Below are 24,380 nucleotides of genomic sequence, written 5' to 3'. Positions count from 1 at the left end.
AGAATTCGACATATTCAATTAATAACGGATTCGACAGTCCGACGTGTTGAAAAACGGACCAATTGACGAATAGTGGGCGGCCTGGATTAGACTTCATGGACATCACAAAAGTGTTGAATAAATCCTGAAAGAAATTGTGTGGGGTGCCCTCTCCTAAGCATAACCAGCCTCGGGCTCTTGGAGCCGGTCCAGGTTGTAAAAATACGGGGAAGAAATTGACAGGGGTTCCCCCATATTTTAACACCCAGCACCGGGCTCTGCACCTGGTCCTGGTGCAAAAAATACGGGGGACAAAACACGTAGGGATCCCTCGTATTTTTAACACCAGCACCGGGCTCCACTAGTCAGAGAGATAATGCCACAGCCGGGGGACACTTTTATATAGGTCCCTGCGGCCCTGGCATTAAATCACCAACTAGTCACCCCTGGAGGAGTGGGGACCCCTTAATCAAGGGGTCCTCCCCCTCCAGCCACCCTGGGGTGAAGCCCGAGGCTGTCCCCCCCCCCCCTCCCATCCAAGGGCGGCCGATGGGGGGCTGATAGCCTTTTGTGACAAAAAAAGAATATTGTTTTTTGTAGCAGAACCACAAGTCCCAGCAATCCTCCTCGCAAGCTGGTACTTGGAGAACCACAAGTACCAACATGCAGGGGAAAAATGGGCCCATCGGTACCTGTAGTTCTACTACAAAAAAAAACCACAGAAAAAAACCACAACGCACACACCGTGATAGTACAACTTTATTACATACATGCACACCTACATACACATACTTACCTATGTTGACACGAAGCAGTCGGTCCTCTTCTCCAGTAGAATCCAGGGGTACCTGTAAATACAATTATACTCACAACAATCCAGTGTAGATCAATCCTCTTCTTCTGCTACAAAAAACAATATTTTTTTTTGTCGCAAAAGGCTATCAGCCCCCCATCCGCCGCCCTTGGATGGGGGGGGGACAGCCTCGGGCTTCACCCCTGGCCCTTGGGTGGCTGGAGTGGGGGACCCCTTGATTTAAGGTGTCCCCACTCCTCCAGGGTACCCTGGCCAGGGGTGACTAGTTGGTGATTTAATGCCAGGGCCGCAGGGACATATATAAAAGTGTCCCCCGGCTGTGGCATTATCTCTCTGACTAGTGGAGCCCGGTGCTGGTGTTAAAAATACGGGGGACCCCTACGTGTTTTGTCCCCCGTATTTTTTGCACCAGGACCAGGCGCAGACCCCGGTGCTGGTTGTTAAAATATGGGGGAACCCCTGTCAATTTTCCCCCCGTATTTTTACAACCTGGACCGGCTCAAAGAGCCCAAGGCTGGTTATGCTTAGTAAGGGGGACCCCACGCAATTTTTTTCAGTATTTTTTACACTTTCAACACCCCTTCCAACTGAAAAACATGCACTGATCTCTCCATATTATTGTAGTCAGTAAAAAAAAAATATTCTTTTTAAAAAATCGATTAAATAATACTTGTGGCTCATAAATAGACAAACCAAGTTGATACTCCCTTCAAATATAAATAGATATGCTATTAGCAATCAAAAAAGCACCCAAAAAAAGTTATTAGATCATTACAGAAAAATGAGGCGGAAAGAAATTGACGAAATGACTGTTGAAAAGCACTGTTGTCGAATCGACATTCTTCATTTGAATACACTTTTGTCGAAAAGCCGCATTTTTAACAATGCAGACATATCGAATTGCAAAAGTCGAATTGCAAAAAGTCGAAAATGAAACGGCAGGTTTTTTGTCGAAAAGTACTGTATTGAATTGTCGAATCAAATTCAACAGGTTTTTTTTGTCGAAAATTACCCGTTTTTTAACAATTTCGGCAATTCGACCGCAATTAAATATACCCCATAGAGATTTTTTTTTTTTTTAATTATTGATGTAAATGAACTGAAGATATTAGAAAATGGAAAGGAAAGTTGTAACAAATGACAATGATCTGACTGAAGAAATGATGAAATGTGCAGGATACTATCAAAATATTAGCTGTGCGGCTGGAACAGGAGGTTCAGTGTTAGGAGTTATAGTAGGGCAGTGACTGCAGTGGGGGAAACCTGGCACTGACTGTGAAGACTCAGTATTCCTCACACATACATACCAGCACAGGGAGAGACCGGAACAGGCAGCTGAAGGGATAGTACAGGAGGTTCAGGAATGAGGCCGAATACAGATCAGCATAACGAATGAGCTGGCTGGAGAACAGGGTCTGGCGTGACCCACTGCGGAACAAGCTGCCCATCTTCCCATAGCACATGTCCATCTCATGAGTAACTTTCTGTGCACAGAGGGTGAGAAGAGTCAGGGGGAGCCACACACATGGGGGAAGAGAACAGGACAAAATCAGGAAAAATAGGAATTTCGTTTTTACCAACACAAGTAACCTGTAGCACCCCCCAAAACCATAGCCAGGGGTAGACTCCTTGTACATTGTCCCTCCTAATGGACAATGCTTTATTAATAATACCCCCTACTTTCTCCTGGTATGTTCTGACAAGCTGCACCATTATCTGCTCTCTCTGCTTTATTACCACCTCAGAATCAGGCCCAGTGTATAACTATTCTATGCATTTCTAGAACTCAAGGGTTATATGGCTAAGCTTATGTTTAGTTGAAAGGAATTAGGTGCACCCTCCCATTTGGGAAGGTCTTGCATGCCTTCAATGAACAACATAGGACAGTTTTTAGAGCCAGGCAAGCCGTGCAACCACACGGGGGACCAGCGGACAGTATCTGCACATTGGCCCTCATTCCAAGTTGATCGCTAGCTGCCATTGTTCGCTGCGTAGCGATCAGTGAAAAAAAATGGCTAATCTGCGCATGTGTATGCACTGCAATGTGCACGTGCGTCTTACGGGTACAAAGTCCTTTGTGGTTTTGCACTGGTTCTAGCGACGATTCCCATCGCACAGCCGAACGCAAGGAGATTGACAGGAAGAGGGAGTTTCTGGGTGGCAACTGACCATTTTCTGGGAGTGTTTGGAAAAACGAAGGCGTGGCCAGGCATTTGCCGAGCAGGTATCTGATGCCATTACCGTGTCACTCGTCGCAGCAATCATCGCACAGAATAAGTAACTACAGGGCTGGTCTTGTTCTGCACAAAATGTGTTTGCTACCGTTCGGCTGCACAGGCATTTGCACTCCTGCAAAGCGAAAATACACTCCATCGTGGGCGACTATCATGCCTTCAGCATTTGCTTTGTGTAGATCTGATTACCTTTACTACAGAAAGTTGCATTATTGCCCCATCTAGTGGTCAGTCCCATCAATTAATTTGACCCTCATAGCCTCTTGTAGCCAGTCTTGCAATGCATTCTGGGATGAAGAAGCTGGGATCAGCCTTTCTACTTCCCTCATGGTCCCAGACAGTCATGCTTTACATGGGTCCAACTCTCATATAGCATTCGATGGTGAGTTTGTATATTAAATGTCTCATCTCAACCTGTTTAGCCAGTGAGTAATGTTAGCTGCACTGTAGTTTATACTTGCACATGTAATCACATGTTTGTACATCTCATGTTATATGTACTTGTGTATATCCATTTTGCCTTTCACATGCATATCATAATTGCATATTCTTGTTTCATTAACAGTTTTACCTCATTATCACACATCATCATATCGTATTGTACATCAAATCAACGCATCATATCTGTGATCCCTTTACTGAATAATAAAACACCGTTCTACAAACACCTCTTCTGAACAGATTATTGAAAAGTAAAGGTGGTTATACTGTAGGCTTCAAATTTGCCAAGAAGGGCTTAGTGAGAGGCTGAACAGCGACAACTATGCGTTTGCACGACTGCTAAAAGTAGCTAGCGAGCGATCAACTCGGAATGAGGGCCGATGTCACATGCAGTCTGGCCGATCGCATGGAATACTGTTGAAAATATCCTTCCCAAAATGCTGATGGTGGTCATTTATGGTGGGACAGTTACTTCAGGAGGCTTTGGCTATGGGTACAAGAGTAAGCAGCGATCCCGGAAGTGCCAGGCAGAGCTGTAACTAGACTAGTACTAGATGTTTTGCACACACAGCGCAAGGCAGCGGGGGGCGTCGGCATAACAGAGCAACTTCTCACTGAGATGAGTGTTCCTGCTCACAGCGACAAACATCAGATGCAGTACTCAACAGGACACGCTCACTGACCCAATCCCCAGACAGCAGTGTTTGGATTTCCACAAAGATACCTGACATTATTTACAGCAGTAGCTTGATACTTTATCAGTTTGCCCTCGAGAGCCGTGGGTTGGCAACCACTGCGCTAAACCAACCCTAATACCATATTCTTAACCCTAAACCAACCATAATACCTTTACCCAAAGTCGTAAATTAACCCTAATACCCTAACCCAGTGATGGGGAACCTTTGGCACTCCAGCTGTGTTGAACTACACATCCCAGCATGCCATGCTAAAACTGTAGCAGGGCATGCTGGGATGTGTAGTTCGACAACAGCTGGAGTGCCAAAAGTTTCCCATCACTGCGCCAACCCATAACACTAATACCCTAACCCTAAAGTGCAGACTGGATGGACCATGTGCTTCTTGTCTGCCATCAAATTCTTTCTATGGGCCTAATTCAGATCTGATCGCAGCAGCAAATTTGTTAGCTAAAGGGCAAAACCATGTGCACTGCAGGGGGGCAGATGTAACATGTGCAGAGACAGTTAGATGTGGGTGTGGTGTGTTCAACTGAAATCTAATTTGCAGTGTAAAATAAATTAGCCAGTATTTACCCTGCACAGAAATAATATAACCCACCCAAATCTAACTCTCTCTGCACATGTTATATCTGCCCCACCTGCAGTGCACATGGTTTTGCCCATTATCTAACAAATTTGTTGCTGCGATCAGATCTGAATTACCCCGTATGTCCACAAATTAGGAAAGTACAGCCTCCGTACGTACAGGAGCATGAGAGCCGCCAGCTCCTGTGTGACTCGGCCAGTCTTTTTTTTCCCCCTGAATATGCATCTTATTCACATTCCTATGTGAATAAGAAGCAGAGCACGCGGACTAAAATAATATGCAGCATGTATATGTTCTGTATGTGACGGCAGCTCTAAGTGTATACAAAATGCTGCATTATTATTTACCACTTGGGAGGCAGTCAATTTACCAGTTGTCGGGATCCTGGCTGTCAGGAGATCGACGCCGAAATCCCAACACCTGGTGAAATAACCGCGGTCGGAATCCCAACTCGGGTGGTGATCCACGCCACCACCCGAGGGGAATAGAACAGAAAGTCTCCACCAGGCCCGAAGCATGGCGAATGCAGGAAGCCCGCGAGAGGACATGCGCTCGTCACTGGTATTCTGGTTGTTGGGATCCCGGAGTTGGCTTCCTGACCGCCGGGATATCATACGGATCCCTACCACACTGACACTGTAACAACTTCTTGGCATCGTATTGCAAATAAGACGCATTTTCTGAGAAAAAGATGCACAAAAAGATGCTTGCGATAGTAAGCTCACACTGTGGCTGGGCGCGACTAGAAGGGCTGTTTACCGCAACTGCATCAGCAACAATGGAGGACACATCTGTAAACAGACGTATATCTGTGTGATGGGTAAAGGGCGTGACAGACAGAAAGCAGAAGCATTTATTTGTTTTTGGCTGATCTGTCCTATATGCCAATAGACATAATGTATTGGGAGGGGTGATCTGGCATACACTATGCACAGTTTCTAATTTTAGAACATATTGAACCCAAGATTCAGCCTTGATCTACCATGGCTCTATTTAATAAATCCTGCCTCCCTGTGTTTTATAATAAAGAGGCTCTATGCGGCTGCAACAATTATAAGTACATTCATGATGAGCCTGTCTGCTGTCTGTTCCCTTCCCCAATTCTTGATTTGTTTGCTTCTTGGAACTCCAGCAACTCTCTGGATCTCTGCCTGCCCTGACCCTTGCTTTGGACTCTGGATTCTCTTTCTCACCACCAGCCTTGTCTTCAGCTTTGTGCCCAGACTACGTCATAGTCTGCCACCTGCCCAGTGCTCAGAGTTGCATTCTGACCGTTTCTTGGAGGCTACCTGACTACAGTGCAGACACAGGGTTATGGCCTGTGGGAATACCTGCATTCCCTGTTTACAATGTTATATCACTTTATCAGTGTCTCCTATTTAGTGCCAGGGATGGTTCCAGAATAAAGCCCCTATTACTGCATGCATATCAATCAAATACTGATGAGCACCTTTGGCTGCAAAAGCCAAAGACCACAGCTAGCCTGGTTCTAGGTACTCATTCCTGAAACTGGATGCCTGGCATAACAGCCAGCCCTTCACCAGTCACACAACTTTATCCTCCATACTCAGCACTGGAACATTGTGACTCTGGACAGATAATCTCATCTTACTTCAAGACATTATTATAGTATTTCAAATTACCTCCTAACAAACTATAATGATTTAAAGACAGAGACGCTGAATCACGGTACCTGAATCTGCTTCTGAATTGAGCTGATGTCGGGATAATCAATGCTACCACTGTCCATGTGTCTGTTGGGAAACAGAACTTCAAATGTTCAGTCAGTCAACACACACAAAATATAACAGGGCAACAGCCACTAGGTTGACATCATATGGTCAACAGGTCGACAGTGAAAAGGTAGATACTTGAAAATGTCGACACCGTGAAAAGCTTGACATGGAAATGGTCAACACAAAACCGGTCACTGGGGGGGGTTTGTATTTTTTGGGTGCCATTTTGTATGTTTAACCACATGACACTAATTAGTGTACCACGTCCCCTCACATGGCTTGCTTCGCTGCCCATGCTTCAGGCAAGTTTACTATTCCCAATTGTTGTCCATGTGGATGGTAAAGTATGAAAAAGTGAAAAGAAATCCCCAAAAAGTGTGTTGACCATTGTCATGTTGATCATTTGTACCTGTAGACGTTAAGCACTGTCAACCTTTTATATATCAACCTATTAACCATGTCGTCCTTTTTTACCTGTTGACCTACTGCATGTCGACCATATAGGGTTGAACTGTTGACCTTATTACTGTCAACCAATCATTCGGATACCATAGACACATGAGGCATTATTTGTATGTCAGGTAACTTACTGGTACAGCTGAGACAGAAACATGTCCAGAGTCTTCAGTTCATTGAAAAGCTCTGAAAAATAATACAGCCGGGAGTGTACAATTATCACCATAGGTATGTCGGCAGAACTGTTTATGACAATTAAGCATAATAACAAATAGGTGAGTACATATACACTATACAACATTAAGCATAGGCAGATCTGTAATAAATAAATAGGTGTATGTTGCTTGGGCAATTCAGTTCGTGTGACATAATCAGCTTAGAACTCACACATAAAAATCAACACAGGGACACAAGCTGTAGGTAGAGTGACATGAGACATAGAATAGGCATCGTGTAATGTCAGTTAATAGCAGCATTAGGGACACCTGTGAACATGGTGGATGGAGTAAATAGGAGTAGTGGACATGAAGGTCTACGAGCCGAGGTGTATTGGCAAGTATAAAAAAGTGGCTTTTGCAGGAATGTTTGAAAGTGTTTAGGTTGGTAGGATGAGGTTAGGCAAGTAGGTGTTAGAATTGTATTCTTTAGGGAATGGGAAGTCAGTAAATGGATTTACAGAGAGGTGCAGTTAATGAGGAGAAAGGTAGGCAAGGAAAAGACCAGTGAGAAGGAGGTTACACTAGTTCATGTAGGAAATAATGAGCAAGCGGTTTTGGTCACATCCTGAATGAAAAAAGGGGCATATGTTGACAATGGTGCGGTTGAAAAGGTGACAGGACAGCAAGAGTGGCTGGATGTTAAAAGTATAGTTGAGGACAGAGTCCATCATAAAGCATAGGCAGCATGCTTGAGAAAGAGGAGAGCATGATGAGGTCTACTGTAAAGCAGATGTGTGGACATCAATGAGGGGAAAATAATGAGCTTAGAATTGGACATATTAAGTCTGAAAGGAGAAATAGGAGGTCATCAGGAGAAGTAGGATGTGAATCAGAAGTCCGTGTCATGAAGGCCAAGGGAGCGAAGACTGTCAACGTGAAGGGAGTGACTGTGTCTAATGCAGCAGAGATGACAGAAAGTATGAGAATGGAAAGTGACCGGTGATTCAGCCAACAGGTCATTTGTCACTTTGGTGAGGTGTATTTTCAGTGGATTTAATTGAGCATATGACACACTAGAGAAGGTTAAATAAAGAGTGGAAAGAGAGAAATTATGTCAGTGATTGAAGAAAAGTTGTTCAAGATTTGGAAGCAAAGCGCAGCAGAGAAATGACGACAGTAGTTAGAGGAACGGTAGAGAGGGTTTCTTGAAATCTGAGGAAATGAGAGCATGTTTGAAGATGGAGGGGAATACAAATATGGAGAATGCAAGGTGTAAGAGGTGAGCAAGGTGCTAGCAGAAATTGGGGGAGAAGGAACTGAGGAGCTTGGAGGGTTAGGGTTGATGGGACATAAATAGGGAGGAGAGCGAAGATCTCTGACTCAGTTACAGCAAGGCAGATATTTAGTACTTTGACTTTAAAGTAAGTGTCAAAGCAGTGCCAGCGCAGGGCAATTTAGATCTCTGTGTCGGTCCGGTCCCCCAAACACATGTCAGTAGTCCACAGCTCTGCAACAGCGCTACAGCCTAAGGGTGCCATTCCAGGGTGATTGCACTGCTCCTACCATAGTTACGGTCTTTTATCACAGCCATGAACAGTGGTGGGGAAGGTGTGGGTGGTGGGGTGAACAAAAGAAGTAACAAGAAGGAAAGAGTGTACATACTGGGAGTTAGATACTAAGAACACATAGAAAAGCGCAGATCAGTAAACTGCTATATAACAGGACATGTGTATAATGAAGGATAGAGCATTATAAGAAAGGACATACAGTACTCTTACACGTGTCACAACCTGTAACAATGCAGAGTGCTAAGGCCAAGTATAAAGTTTAGAACAGATATATGTTAATTACCAAATCCAATTTCTCTGGCAATATATTTCTTATTTATGAAGATTTCATACAAATATAACACTTCCCCCAAAAACGCCTTCCTATAACCTGATACCCAGGTACTCACCACTTTTCTCAGTCCAGATGTTGAGTTCTTTGGCCAGTTCAGGAACAACTAGAAAGGTTCTCCACCCCTGCCTCTTCTTAGACTTCAGAATGTCCCCAAAGATGTGATCTCCCACATAAAGGATGTCCTTTCCCTTCATCCCAAGCAGGTCACATACAATGTCCGATGATCCTGCGACAGAACCAGTCCGTGAGTCACAAGCTGGATAAACACTTTCCCAGTATGTAGGTGTGTATAGGTGTACTTATAGGCTCACATAATGCTACTTGTCTACACCGCTTAGGTCTTTGAAGTCAGTTTATTTTGATTTAGTAGAAAAATTATTCATTACTCTATACCTACCTCCCGAGTATACCGCACAGTGCTGGTGGGGACCTGTGTATGTTCCAATTCTCAATTTACCATTATCCTACAAAGAAAATAAATTCATTCAAAATAAAGAGACTCCAGTAAATGTAATTGCCAACCTTTTTTTTTTTTTACAGTAACCCGCTTGGAAAACAACATCGGGAGTATAGTGAACATCCAGAAATCTAATTATTATGTTAAGTGGCCACCATGCCTAAATTACAAGTTATGTGATGAGTCTAATAACACGCATTAAAACGTATATATGTGTAAATTCCCATTCATTAACAGAATATTGCATTTACAGTTGCTTTACAGCAGAGCGCAAGCTATTGATCCCTGTTATCAGTCAGTCGGTTCTGCAAAAAGCTTTAGGTCAAAGAAACTGGAAGAATAGATCTCATACCGTATTGACTTGACGAAGAACGGTTCCTTCAGCAAAGAAGAGCGGCTTCCTGGTATCCACAACGATCAGGTCAAAGTAAGACCTCCAAGATTTTTTCTTGGGGTCTTTCAACTACAGAAGACGTCAGAGAGAAGGAGTATCATATATGTTTATACATTTTACCAACCAGCGCTTAGCAAGATGCAGCAAAGTCAAGTATGATATACAGATGGAGCCACGCTCATCTAGGCTTCTCTGCTGCGCCTAGGTGCACCAAGGTTTATTAGCATAAGCCTTTCATCTAGTGTTCTCTGCAATACAAAACAGAGAGAACTATACAGCAGGGGATTATGGGGGTAATTCCAAGTTGATCGCAGCAGGAAATTTTTTAGCAGTTGGGCAAAACTATGTGCACTGTAGGGGAGGCAGATATAACATGTGCAGAGAGAGTTAGATTTGGGTGGGGTGTGTTCAATCTGCAATCTAAATTGCAGTGTAAAAATAAAGCAGCCAGTATGTACCCTGCACAGAAACAAAATAACCCACCCAAATCTAACTCTCTCTGCACATGTTATGTCTGCCTACCCTGCAGTGCACATGGTTTTGCCCAACAAATTTGCTGCTGGGATCAGCTCTGAATTACCCCATTAACTGTTGTCTCTGTGAGTTACACCCAGCATATCGGAGTGTATCGCATATTTTACAGCTGGATAACTAGACTCCTTAGTGTTTATTAGAGATGAGCGCCTGAAATTTTTCGGGTTTTGTGTTTTGGTTTTGGTTCCGCGGCCGTGTTTTGGGTTCGACCGCGTTTTGGCAAAACCTCACCGAATTTTTTTTGTCGGATTCGGGTGTGTTTTGGATTCGGGTGTTTTTTTCAAAAAACAGCTTAAATCATAGAATTTGGGGGTCATTTTGATCCCAAAGTATTATTAACCTCAAAAACCATAATTTCCACTCATTTTCAGTCTATTCTGAATACCTCACACCTCACAATATTATTTTTAGTCCTAAAATTTGCACCAAGGTCGCTGTGTGAGTAAGACAAGCGACCCTAGTGGCCGACACAAACACCGGGCCCATCTAGGAGTGGCACTGCAGTGTCACGCAGGATGGCCCTTCCAAAAAACCCTCCCCAAACAGCACATGACGCAAAGAAAAAAAGAGGCGCAATGAGGTAGCTGTGTGAGTAAGATTAGCGACCCTAGTGGCCGACACAAACACCGGGCCCATCTAGGAGTGGCACTGCAGTGTCACGCAGGATGGCCCTTCCAAAAAACCCTCACCAAACAGCACATGACGCAAAGAAAAAAAGAGGCGCAATGAGGTAGCTGTGTGAGTAAGATTAGCGACCCTAGTGGCCGACACAAACACCGGGCCCATCTAGGAGTGGCACTGCAGTGTCACGCAGGATGGCCCTTCCAAAAAACCCTCCCCAAACAGCACATGACGCAAAGAAAAAAAGAGGCGCAATGAGGTAGCTGTGTGAGTAAGATTAGCGACCCTAGTGGCCGACACAAACACCGGGCCCATCTAGGAGTGGCACTGCAGTGTCACGCAGGATGGCCCTTCCAAAAAACCCTCCCCAAACAGCACATGACGCAAAGAAAAAAAGAGGCGCAATGAGGTAGCTGTGTGAGTAAGATTAGCGACCCTAGTGGCCGACACAAACACCGGGCCCATCTAGGAGTGGCACTGCAGTGTCACGCAGGATGGCCCTTCCAAAAAACCCTCCCCAAACAGCACATGACGCAAAGAAAAAAAGAGGCGCAATGAGGTAGCTGTGTGAGTAAGATTAGCGACCCTAGTGGCCGACACAAACACCGGGCCCATCTAGGAGTGGCACTGCAGTGTCACGCAGGATGGCCCTTCCAAAAAACCCTCACCAAACAGCACATGACGCAAAGAAAAAAAGAGGCGCAATGAGGTAGCTGTGTGAGTAAGATTAGCGACCCTAGTGGCCGACACAAACACCGGGCCCATCTAGGAGTGGCACTGCAGTGTCACGCAGGATGGCCCTTCCAAAAAACCCTCCCCAAACAGCACATGACGCAAAGAAAAAAAGAGGCGCAATGAGGTAGCTGTGTGAGTAAGATTAGCGACCCTAGTGGCCGACACAAACACCGGGCCCATCTAGGAGTGGCACTGCAGTGTCACGCAGGATGGCCCTTCCAAAAAACCCTCCCCAAACAGCACATGACGCAAAGAAAAAAAGAGGCGCAATGAGGTAGCTGACTGTGTGAGTAAGATAAGCGATCCTAGTGGCCGACACAAACACCGGGCCCATCTAGGAGTGGCACTGCAGTGTCACGCAGGATGTCCCTTCCAAAAAACCCTCCCCAAACAGCACATGACGCAAAGAAAAAAAGAGGCGCAATGAGGTAGCTGACTGTGTGAGTAAGATAAGCGACCCTAGTGGCCGACACAAACACCGGGCCCATCTAGGAGTGGCACTGCAGTGTCACGCAGGATGTCCCTTCCAAAAAACCCTCCCCAAACAGCACATGACGCAAAGAAAAAAAGAGGCGCAATGAGGTAGCTGACTGTGTGAGTAAGATAAGCGACCCTAGTGGCCGACACAAACACCGGGCCCATCTAGGAGTGGCACTGCAGTGTCACGTAGGATGGCCCTTCCAAAAAACCCTCCCCAAACAGCACATGACGCAAAGAAAAATAAAAGAAAAAAGAGGTGCAAGATGGAATTGTCCTTGGGCCCTCCCACCCACCCTTATGTTGTATAAACAAAACAGGACATGCACACTTTAACCAACCCATCATTTCAGTGACAGGGTCTGCCACACGACTGTGACTGATATGACGGGTTGGTTTGGACCCCCCCCCAAAAAAGAAGCAATTAATCTCTCCTTGCACAAACTGGCTCTACAGAGGCAAGATGTCCACCTCATCATCATCCTCCGATATATCACCGTGTACATCCCCCTCCTCACAGATTATCAATTCGTCCCCACTGGAATCCACCATCTCAGCTCCCTGTGTACTTTGTGGAGGCAATTGCTGCTGGTCAATGTCTCCGCGGAGGAATTGATTATAATTCATTTTAATGAACATCATCTTCTCCACATTTTCTGGATGTAACCTCGTACGCCGATTGCTGACAAGGTGAGCGGCGGCACTAAACACTCTTTCGGAGTACACACTTGTGGGAGGGCAACTTAGGTAGAATAAAGCCAGTTTGTGCAAGGGCCTCCAAATTGCCTCTTTTTCCTGCCAGTATAAGTATGGACTGTGTGACGTGCCTACTTGGATGCGGTCACTCATATTCAATGGTGAGAGAATCATATGCAGTGACAGTAGACGACATGTCCGTAATCGTTGTCAGGTCCTTCAGTCCGGACCAGATGTCAGCATCAGCAGTCGCTCCAGACTGCCCTGCATCACCGCCAGCGGGTGGGCTCGGAATTCTGAGCCTTTTCCTCGCACCCCCAGTTGCAGGAGAATGTGAAGGAGGAGATGTTGACAGGTCGCGTTCCGCTTGACTTGACAATTTTCTCACCAGCAGGTCTTTCAACCCCAGCAGACTTGTGTCTGCCGGAAAGAGAGATCCAAGGTAGGCTTTAAATCTAGGATCGAGCATGGTGGCCAAAATGTAGTGCTCTGATTTCAACAGATTGACCACCCGTGAATCCTTGTTAAGCGAATTAAGGGCTCCATCCACAAGTCCCACATGCCTAGCGGAATCGCTCCGTGTTAGCTCCTCCTTCAATGTCTCCAGCTTCTTCTGCAAAAGCCTGATGAGGGGAATGACCTGACTCAGGCTGGCAGTGTCTGAACTGACTTCACGTGTGGCAAGTTCAAAGGGCATCAGAACCTTGCACAACGTTGAAATCATTCTCCACTGCGCTTGAGACAGGTGCATTCCACCTCCTATATCGTGCTCAATTGTATAGGCTTGAATGGCCTTTTGCTGCTCCTCCAACCTCTGAAGCATATAGAGGGTTGAATTCCACCGCGTTACCACTTCTTGCTTCAGATGATGGCAGGGCAGGTTCAGTAGTTTTTGGTGGTGCTCCAGTCTTCTGTACGTGGTGCCTGTACGCCGAAAGTGTCCCGCAATTCTTCTGGCCACCGACAGCATCTCTTGCACGCCCCTGTCGTTTTTTAAATAATTCTGCACCACCAAATTCAAGGTATGTGCAAAACATGGGACGTGCTGGAATTTGCCCATATTTAATGCACACACAATATTGCTGGCGTTGTCCGATGCCACAAATCCACAGGAGAGTCCAATTGGGGTAAGCCATTCCGCGATGATCTTCCTCAGTTGCCGTAAGAGGTTTTCAGCTGTGTGCGTATTCTGGAAACCGGTGATACAAAGCGTAGCCTGCCTAGGAAAGAGTTGGCGTTTGCGAGATGCTGCTACTGGTGCCGCCGCTGCTGTTCTTGCGGCGGGAGTCCATACATCTACCCAGTGGGCTGTCACAGTCATATAGTCCTGACCCTGCCCTGCTCCACTTGTCCACATGTCCGTGGTTAAGTGAACATTGGGTACAGCTGCATTTTTTAGGACACTGGTGACTCTTTTTCTGAGGTCTGTGTACATTTTCGGTATCGCCTGCCTAGAGAAATGGAACCTAGATGGTATTTGGTACCGGGGACACAGTACCTCCAACAAGTCTCTAGTTGGCTCTGCAGTAATGATGGATACCGGAACCACGTTTCTCACCACCCAGGATGCCAAGGCCTCAGTTATCCGCTTTGCAGCAGGATGACTGCTGTGATATTTCATCTTCCTCGCAAAGGACTGTTGGACAGTCAATTGCTTGGTGGAAGTAGTAAAAGTGGTCTTACGACTTCCCCTCTGGGATGACCATCGACTCCCAGCAGCAACAACAGCAGCGCCAGCAGCAGTAGGCGTTACACGCAAGGATGCATCAGAGGAATCCCAGGCAGGAGAGGACTCGTCAGAATTGCCAGTGACATGGCCTGCAGGACTATTGGCATTCCTGGGGAAGGAGGAAATTGACACTGAGGGAGTTGGTGGGGTGGTTTGCGCGAGCTTGGTTACAAGAGGAAGGTATTTACTGGTCAGTGGACTGCTTCCGCTGTCACCCAAAGTTTTTGAACTTGTCACTGACTTATTATGAATGCGCTGCAGGTGACGTATAAGGGAGGATGTTCCGAGGTGGTTAACGTCCTTACCCCTACTTATTACAGCTTGACAAAGGGAACACACGGCTTGACACCTGTTGTCCGCATTTCTGTTGAAATAGTTCCACACCGAAGAGCTGATTTTTTTGGTATTTTCACCAGGCATGTCAACGGCCATATTCCTCCCACGGACAACAGGTGTCTCCCCGGGTGCCTGACTTAAACAAACCACCTCACCATCAGAATCCTCCTGGTCAATTTCCTCCCCAGCGCCAGCAACACCCATATCCTCCTCATCCTGGTGTACTTCAACACTGACATCTTCAATCTGACTATCAGGAACTGGACTGCGGGTGCTCCTTCCAGCACTTGCAGGGGGCGTGCAAATGGTGGAAGGCGCATGCTCTTCACGTCCAGTGTTGGGAAGGTCAGGCATCGCAACCGACACAATTGGACTCTCCTTGTGGATTTGGGATTTCGAAGAACGCACAGTTCTTTGCGGTGCTACTGCTTTTGCCAGCTTGAGTCTTTTCATTTTTCTAGCGAGAGGCTGAGTGCCTCCATCCTCATGTGAAGCTGAACCACTAGCCATGAACATAGGCCAGGGCCTCAGCCGTTCCTTGCAGAAGAAAGAAAAAAAAACCACGGGTAGGTGGTATACAATTATGGATGGACTGCCGAGTGCCGACACAGAGGTAGCTACAGCCGTGGACTACCGTACTGTACTGTGTCTGCTGCTAATATAGACTGGATGATAATGAGATGTAGTATGTATAAAGAAGAAAGAAAAAAAAAACCACGGGTAGGTGGTATACAATTATGGACGGACTGCCGAGTGCCGACACAGAGGTAGCTACAGCCGTGGACTACCGTACTGTACTGTGTCTGCTGCTAATATAGACTGGTTGATAATGAGATGTAGTATGTATAAAGAAGAAAAAAAAAAAAACCACGGGTAGGTGGTATACAATTATGGATGGACTGCCGAGTGCCGACACAGAGGTAGCTACAGCCGTGGACTACCGTACTGTACTGTGTCTGCTGCTAATATAGACTGGTTGATAATGAGATGTAGTATGTATAAAGAAGAAAGAAAAAAAAAACACGGGTAGGTGGTATACAATTATGGATGGACTGCCGAGTGCCGACACAGAGGTAGCTACAGCCGTGGACTACCGTACTGTACTGTGTCTGCTGCTAATATAGACTGGATGATAATGAGATGTAGTATGTATAAAGAAGAAAGAAAAAAAAACCACGGGTAGGTGGTATACAATTATGGACGGACTGCCGAGTGCCGACACAGAGGTAGCTACAGCCGTGGACTACCGTACTGTACTGTGTCTGCTGCTAATATAGACTGGTTGATAATGAGATGTAGTATGTATAAAGAAGAAAGAAAAAAAAACCACGGGTAGGTGGTATACAATTATGGACGGACTGCCGAGTGCCGACACAGAGGTAGCTACAGCCGTGGACTACCGTACTGTGTCTGCTGCTAATATAGACTGGTTGATAAAGAGATGTAGTATGTATGTATAAAGAAGAAAGAAAAAAAAACCACGGGTAGGTGGTATACAATTATGGATGGACTGCCGAGTGCCGACACAGAGGTAGCTACAGCCGTGGACTACCGTACTGTATTGTGTCTGCTGCTAATATAGACTGGTTGATAATGAGATGTAGTATGTATGTATAAAGAAGAAAGAAAAAAAAACCACGGGTAGGTGGTATACAATTATGGATGGACTGCCGAGTGCCGACACAGAGGTAGCTACAGCCGTGGACTACTGTACTGTGTCTGCTGCTAATATAGACTGGTTGATAAAGAGATGTAGTATGTATGTATAAAGAAGAAAGAAAAAAAACCCACGGGTAGGTGGTATACAATTATGGACGGACTGCCGAGTGCCGACACAGAGGTAGCTACAGCCGTGGACTACCGTACTGTACTGTGTCTGCTGCTAATATAGACTGGATGATAATGAGATGTAGTATGTATAAAGAAGAAAGAAAAAAAAACCACGGGTAGGTGGTATACAATTATGGACGGACTGCCGAGTGCCGACACAGAGGTAGCTACAGCCGTGGACTACCGTACTGTACTGTGTCTGCTGCTAATATAGACTGGTTGATAATGAGATGTAGTATGTATGTATAAAGAAGAAAGAAAAAAAAACCACGGGTAGGTGGTATACAATTATGGACGGACTGCCGAGTGCCGACACAGAGGTAGCTACAGCCGTGGACTACCGTACTGTACTGTGTCTGCTGCTAATATAGACTGGATGATAATGAGATGTAGTATGTATAAAGAAGAAAGAAAAAAAAAACACGGGTAGGTGGTATACAATTATGGATGGACTGCCGAGTGCCGACACAGAGGTAGCTACAGCCGTGAACTACCGTACTGTGTCTGCTGCGACTGGATGATAAATAATGATATAAAAAATATATATATATATCACTACTGCAGCCGGACAGGTATAGATTATATAATGACGGACCTGCTGGACACTGTCTGTCAGCAGAATGAGTTTTTTATAGAATAAAAAAAAAACACCACACAAGTCACACGACGAGTGTTTAACTTTTTCAGGCAATCACAATATAGTATACTACTAACTATACTGGTGGTCAGTGTGATCAGGTCACTAGTCAGTCACACTGGCAGTGGCACTCCTGCAGCAAAAGTGTGCACTGTTTAATTTTAATAATATGTACTCCTGGCTCCTGCTATAACCTATAACTGGCACTGCTCCCCAGTCTCCCCCACAATTATAAGCTGTGTGAGCACAGTCAGATATATACATAGATGATGCAGCACACTGGGCTGAGCAGTGCACACAGATATGGTATGTGACTGAGTCACTGGGGTATATTTACTAAGCTCCCGATTTTGACCGAGATGCCGTTTTTTCATCAAAGTGTCATCTCGGTCAATCTCGGTCATTTACTAAACACTAATCACGGCAGTGATGAGGGCATTCGTAATTTTTTGCTAGTTCAGGTAAAAAATTACGAATGAATACACCATCGGTCAAATTACGCCTGTTTAGATACGAATCTCGGTCATTTACTAAGCAAAAAAACACAAAACACTGCCGTGAAAAATTACAATTCGCAAAAAAGTCCTAAAAAAAAACAGACCTGCTTTTTTTATTCGTGATTTGAGATGCATGCAGGGATCCATGAGATCCGTGCATGTATATCAATGGGAAGGGGTGGGAAAGTGTTTTTTGTTGTTAAAAAAAATTGCGTGGGGTCCCCCCTCCTAAGCATAACCAGCCTCGGGCTCTTTGAGCCGATCCTGGTTGCAGAAATATGGGGAAAAAAATGACAGGGGTTCCCCCATATTTAAGCAACCAGCATCGGGCTCTGCGCCTGGTCCTGGTCCCAAAAATACGGGGGACAAAAAGAGTAGGGGTCCCCCGTATTTTTAAAACCAGCACCGGGCTCCACTAGCTGGACAGATAATGCCACAGCCGGGGGTCACTTTTATACTGCGCCCTGCGGCCGTGGCATCAAAAATCCAACTAGTCACCCCTGGCCGGGGTACCCTGGGGGAGTGAGGACCCCTTCAATCAAGGGGTCCCCCCCCCCCCCAGCCACCCAAGGGCCAGGGGTGAAGCCCGAGGCTGTCCTCCCCCATCCAATGGGCTGCGGATGGGAGGGCTGATAGCCTTTGTTGAAAAATAAAATATATTGTTTTTAGTAGCAGTACTACAAGTCCCAGCAAGCCTCCCCCGCATGCTGGTACTTGGAGAACCACAAGTACCAGCATGCGGCGGAAAAACTGGCCCGCTGGTACCTGTAGTACTATTACTAAAAAAATACCCAAAAAAACACAAGACACACACACCGTGAAAGTATAATTTTATTACATACACACATACATACATACTTACCTTAAGTTCCCACGCAGGTCGGTCCTCTTGTCCAGTAGAATCCAAGGGGTACCTGTTGAAAAAATTATACTCACGAGATCCAGTGGTCCAGGCTCCTCGGCAAATCCAGGGTTAATCCACGTACTTGAATAAAATAAAAAAACGCTGTCACGACCACGAACTGAAAGGTGACCCATGTTTGCACATGGGTCACCTTGCCCCGAATGCCAGAAACCCACTTTGCCTTCTGGCTAAGTGGGTTTCTTCAGCCAATCAGGGAGTGCCACGTTGTAGCACTCTCCTGATCAGCTGTGTGGTCCTGTCTTCACTGACAGGCAGCACACGGCAGTGTTACAATGTAGCGCCTATGCGCTACATTGTAACCAATGATGGGAACTTTCTGCTCAGCGGTGACGTCACTTTAGGTCAACCGCAGGGCAGAAAGTTCCCATCATTGGTTACAATGTAGCGCATAGGCGCTACATTGTAACACTGCCGCGTGCTGCCTGTCAGTGAAGACAGGAGCACACAGCTGATCAGGAGAGTGCTACAACGTGGCACTCCCTGATTGGCTGAAGAAACCCACTTAGCCAGAAGGCAAAGTGGGTTTCTGGCATTCGGGGCAAGGTGACCCATGTGCAAACATGGGTCACCTTTCAGTTCGTGGTCGTGACAGCGTTTTTTTATTTTATTCAAGTACGTGGATTAACCCTGGATTTGCCGAGGAGCCTGGACCACTGGATCTCGTGAGTATAATTTTTTCAACAGGTACCCCTTGGATTCTACTGGACAAGAGGACCGACCTGCGTGGGAACTTAAGGTAAGTATGTATGTATGTGTGTATGTAATAAAATTATACTTTCACGGTGTGTGTGTCTTGTGTTTTTTTGGGTATTTTTTTAGTAATAGTACTACAGGTACCAGCGGGCCAGTTTTTCCGCCGCATGCTGGTACTTGTGGTTCTCCAAGTACCAGCATGCGGGGGAGGCTTGCTGGGACTTGTAGTACTGCTACTAAAAACAATATATTTTATTTTACAACAAAGGCTATCAGCCCTCCCATCCGCAGCCCATTGGATGGGGGGGGACAGCCTCGGGCTTCACCCCTGGCCCTTGGGTGGCTGGGGGGGGGGACCCCTTGATTGAGGGGGTCCCCACTCCCCCAGAGTACCCCGGCCAGGGGTGACTAGTTGGATTTTTGATGCCACGGCCGCAGGGCACTATATAAAAGTGACCCCCGGCTGTGGCATTATCTGTCCAGCTAGTGGAGCCCGGTGCTGGTTTTAAAAATACGGGGGACCCCTACTCTTTTTGTCCCCCGTATTTTTGGGACCAGGACCAGGCGCAGAGCCCGATGCTGGTTGCTTAAATATGGGGGAACCCCTGTCATTTTTTTCCACATATTTCTGCAACCAGGATCGGCTCAAAGAGCCCGAGGCTGGTTATGCTTAGGAGGGGGGACCCCACGCATTTTTTTTTTAAAAATTACATTGTTTACTTTAAAAAAAAAAAAAAAAACCCCAGCACGGATCACACAAATCCGGCCGAGATTGATTGTAAAAAAAAACGGCAGTGTTTTGCTAATCACTGCCGTTAAATTAGGTAAAAAAACACGAATGACATCGACATCGGAAGCAAAGAAAAACACGAATACGACAGCTTAGTAAATTAGTCGTAATCCATTCAAAAAGTTGCAGTTTTACACTGTCGATGTCATTCGTGATTGAACTTTGACCTTTTTTCGGAAATTACGAATCTTAGTAAATAAACCCCACTGTGTATCGTTTTTTTCAGGCAGAGAACGGATTATATTAAATAAAACTGCACTGTCTGGTGGTCACTGTGGTCAGTCACTAGTAAACTCTGCACTCTCTACAGTACTCCTAAGCTCCAGTAAATCAAGTGTCTCTGTCTCAAATCAATCTCACTCTCTCTCTTCTAATCTAAATGGAGAGGACGCCAGCCACGTCCTCTCCCTATCAATCTCAATGCATGTGTGAAAATGGCGGCGACGCGCGGCTCCTTATATAGAATCCGAGTCTCGCGATAGAATCCGAGCCTCGCGAGAATCCGACAGCGTCATGATGACGTTCGGGCGCGCTCGGGTTAACCGAGCAAGGCGGGAAGATCCAAGTCGCTCGGACCCGTGAGAAAAAACATGAAGTTCGGGCGGGTTCGGATTCAGAGGAACCGAACCCGCTCATCTCTAGTGTTTATACCTGTGCTGTATCCATAAGTATAGCCAGAACTATGTGGGCCCCATAGCAACATTTTGAAAGGGCCCCTGTCTCAAATCTTCTAGATCATTGGTCTTCAACCTGTGGCCCTCCAGCTGCTGTGAAACTACACATCCCAGCATGCCCTGCCACAGTTTTGCTATTAAGGTATGCTAAAACTGAGGCAGGGCATGCTGGTATTTGTAGTTCCACAACAGCTGGAGCGCCACAGTTTGAAGATCCATGTTCTAGGTAGACACCTTTCTGCAGCATTTGTTAATGTTATGCCCCATAGTAGTGCCGTTGTTCATATTATGTCATATTGTAGGGCTGACAGTGCACATTATCAAACAGTGTCCCCAATTCACAGTATACCACATTACAGTGCTGCCCCCAGGTCACATTATGCCACACTATAGTGCCTCCACTTCATATTGTGCCACATTACTGTTTCCCAGTCCATATAATATAAAGGCCAGTACTCACGGCCCGAAGCTTGAGAGATGTGTGCTGAGCGAACCGCTCAGCACACATCTCTCCCCCCGCTCAGCACAGCGCGATCTGTGCTGAGTGTGCGGGGGGAGCCGCTCACTTCACCCAGCGGGTGAAGTGAGCGACCCGCTAGATTGGCCAGGCCAATCTAGCACCTGCTATAGCGATGCCCGCCAGCTAATTTTACACCACATTACAGTGAGCAGGTCCAGGGCATGCATGTATGTGTATATATATATATATATATATATATATATATATATATATATTTCTGGCCCCAAGTCAAAAGTTTGTAAGGGTCACTATTTATCACCCAGTGGTGAAAAATGCATACAATACAGGCAACTTTGACAAGAAAGTTGTGCCCCTGTCAGCTGTGTGCCCCACTGTGCCCCATAGCAGCTGCACTCCTTGCACCTATGGTAGCTACACCCTTGACTGTATCAATATAATGATACCCATAATGCTACAAATATGACCACTAGTTGCTATATGAGGATGCGGTCAATTTACCTACAATCAAAATCCCGCCGGTCAAAGTCCCGATAAGGTCAAAATACCAACATTTAAAATATCGACAAGGTCAAAAAGTTGATATGAGTTTTTCATGATGTTTTCATTGAAACCGACTTGTTCATACTTTACTATCCCAGTGGACCTGGAGGGAGAAAGTAATAGTGTGCCGGGCACAGCGAGGCCCTGTGCCCGAAGCATGGCAAGCGCAGCGAGCCACGTGAGGGGACGCTATACACTTATACGGTGTCCATGTCGACATACACACCAAAAACCCAATGGAAAACTTGTCGACCTTTTGACCTGTCGAAATTTTAAATGTCTGTATTTTGACCTTGACGGTATTTTAAATGTCGGTATTTTGACCATGTCAGGATTTTGACCGTCGGAATTTTGATTGTAGGTATTTCATACTAAACCCCCATATGAAATCCAAAGTTTATATAGAGCATACCTCCCAACATGACCCCCTCTAGGAGGGACACAATGCTCTGCTTCTGGACTTTCCCCTTAATGTATGATTGCAGTCACCTGTGTTGAATAGGCTAATTGATACCAAAGGTGTTTAACCACAGATGAGGACAATCCTAAATTAAGACGGAAGTCCAGGAACAGAGCATTTTGTCCCCACCTGGAGAGGGTAATGTTGGGAGTCCATCTGTGGATGGCATTGTAAACCTGCTTTGTATTATTCCTCCTGCACACTAAAACCCATTAGAATGATATGATCCATGTACAGGGGTGTATCTAGGGGTCTGAGCGCCCCTGGCAAAATAAGGAACTGGCACCCCCCCCCCCCCCCCCCCCCCACCCACACACCTCCCCCACCCAGGGACACAGAGGAGGGAGGTACAGATAGGCTGAGGTCAGGGACACTGAGGGGCAATTACAGGGAGGGTGTGGGCAGGGACACTGAGGTGGAATTACAGGAGGCTACAGGCAGGGACACTGAGGGGGAATTACAGGAGGGTACAGGCAGGGACACTGAGGGGGAATTACAGGAGTGTACAGGCAGGGACACTGAGGGGGAATTACAGGAGGGTACAGGCAGCGACACTGAGGGGGAATTACAGGAGGGTACAGGCAGCAACACTGAGGGGGAATTACAGGAGGGTACAGGCAGCGACACTGAGGGGGAATTACAGGAGGGTACGGGCAGGGACACTGAGGGGGAATTACAGGAGGGTACGGGCAGGGACACTGAGGGGGAATTACAGGAGTGTGCGGGCAGGGACACTGAGGGGGAATTACGGGGAGGGTACAGGCAGGGACACTGAGGGGGAATTACAGGAGTGTACAGGCAGGGACACTGAGGGGGAATTACAGGAGTGTGCGGGCAGGGACACTGAGGGGGAATTACAGGAGGCTACAGGCAGGGACACTAAGGGGGAATTACAGGAGGGTACAGGCAGCGACACTGAGGGGGAATTACAGGAGGGTACAGGCAGCGACACTGAGGGGGAATTACAGGAGGGTACAGGCAGGGACACTGAGGGGGAATTACAGGAGGGTACAGGCAGGGACACTGAGGGGGAATTACAGGAGGGTACGGGCAGGGACACTGAGGGGGAATTACAGGAGGGTACGGGCAGGGACACTGAGGGGGAATTACAGGAGTGTGCGGGCAGGGACACTGAGGGGGAATTACGGGGAGGGTACAGGCAGGGACACAGGGGGAATTACAGGAGTGTACAGGCAGGGGCACTGAGGGGGAATTACAGGAGTGTGCGGGCAGGGACACTGTGGGGAAATTATGGGGACGGTACAGGCAAGGGACACTGAGGTGGAAGTACAGGGAGGGTACAGGCAGGGACACTGAGCGGAGAGTCACAGGGAGGCTGAGGTCAGGGACACTAAGGGGGAATTACAGGGAGGGTTTGGGTAGGGAAAATTAGAAGGAGAGGCTACAGGGAGGCTGAGGTCAAGGACACTGAAGGGCAATCACAGGGAGGGTGCGGGAAGGGACACTGAGAGGGAATTACAGGAGTGTGCGAGCAGGGACACTGAGGAGTCACAGGGAAGCTGAGGTCAGGAACACTGAGAGAGAATTACAGGGAGGGTGCGTGCAGGGGCACTGAGATGGAATTATGGGGAGGGTGCAGGCAGGGACATTTTAGCGCTGTGTGGAAGAAACAGGCTCAGCGCCCCCACCATATTTAAAATAGGGCCAGTGCGCGCTGTAGGTATGTGCCAAAACTATAGCGGTGTGGCTTTATGTGGAAGGGGCGTGGGCTACAAAATAATACCAATTCATATTACGCTGCACAGTGGTCTCCTCTAATCAAATGACGCCACTTATACACCAGGTAGAGCCCCATTTTACACATTACTCCAGGTAGAGCCTCTATTACACATTATGGCAGGCAGAGCTC

General features: G+C 46.6%; 1 protein-coding gene across 5 annotated transcripts in view; it reads right to left on the bottom strand.

The window, feature by feature from the left end:
• Positions 1-24,380, bottom strand: part of LOC134936738 (5'-nucleotidase domain-containing protein 4-like) — a 165,539-nt gene that overhangs the window by 24,996 nt on the left and 116,163 nt on the right. For all 5 annotated transcript variants that reach the window (XM_063931953.1, XM_063931955.1, XM_063931952.1 and 2 more), the window contains 6 exons: positions 9,814-9,924; positions 9,402-9,468; positions 9,060-9,230; positions 7,079-7,130; positions 6,446-6,506; positions 2,101-2,277 (listed from right to left, as the gene is read on the bottom strand). In XM_063931953.1, the coding sequence (XP_063788023.1) occupies positions 2,101-2,277; positions 6,446-6,506; positions 7,079-7,130; positions 9,060-9,230; positions 9,402-9,468; positions 9,814-9,924 (639 nt within the window). The remainder of the gene's footprint in view (positions 1-2,100; positions 2,278-6,445; positions 6,507-7,078; positions 7,131-9,059; positions 9,231-9,401; positions 9,469-9,813; positions 9,925-24,380) is intronic.

Source organism: Pseudophryne corroboree, chromosome 6, assembly GCF_028390025.1.
Source record: "Pseudophryne corroboree isolate aPseCor3 chromosome 6, aPseCor3.hap2, whole genome shotgun sequence".
NCBI lineage: Eukaryota > Metazoa > Chordata > Amphibia > Anura > Myobatrachidae > Pseudophryne > Pseudophryne corroboree.
This window is presented reverse-complemented; position numbering and strand designations above follow the sequence as displayed.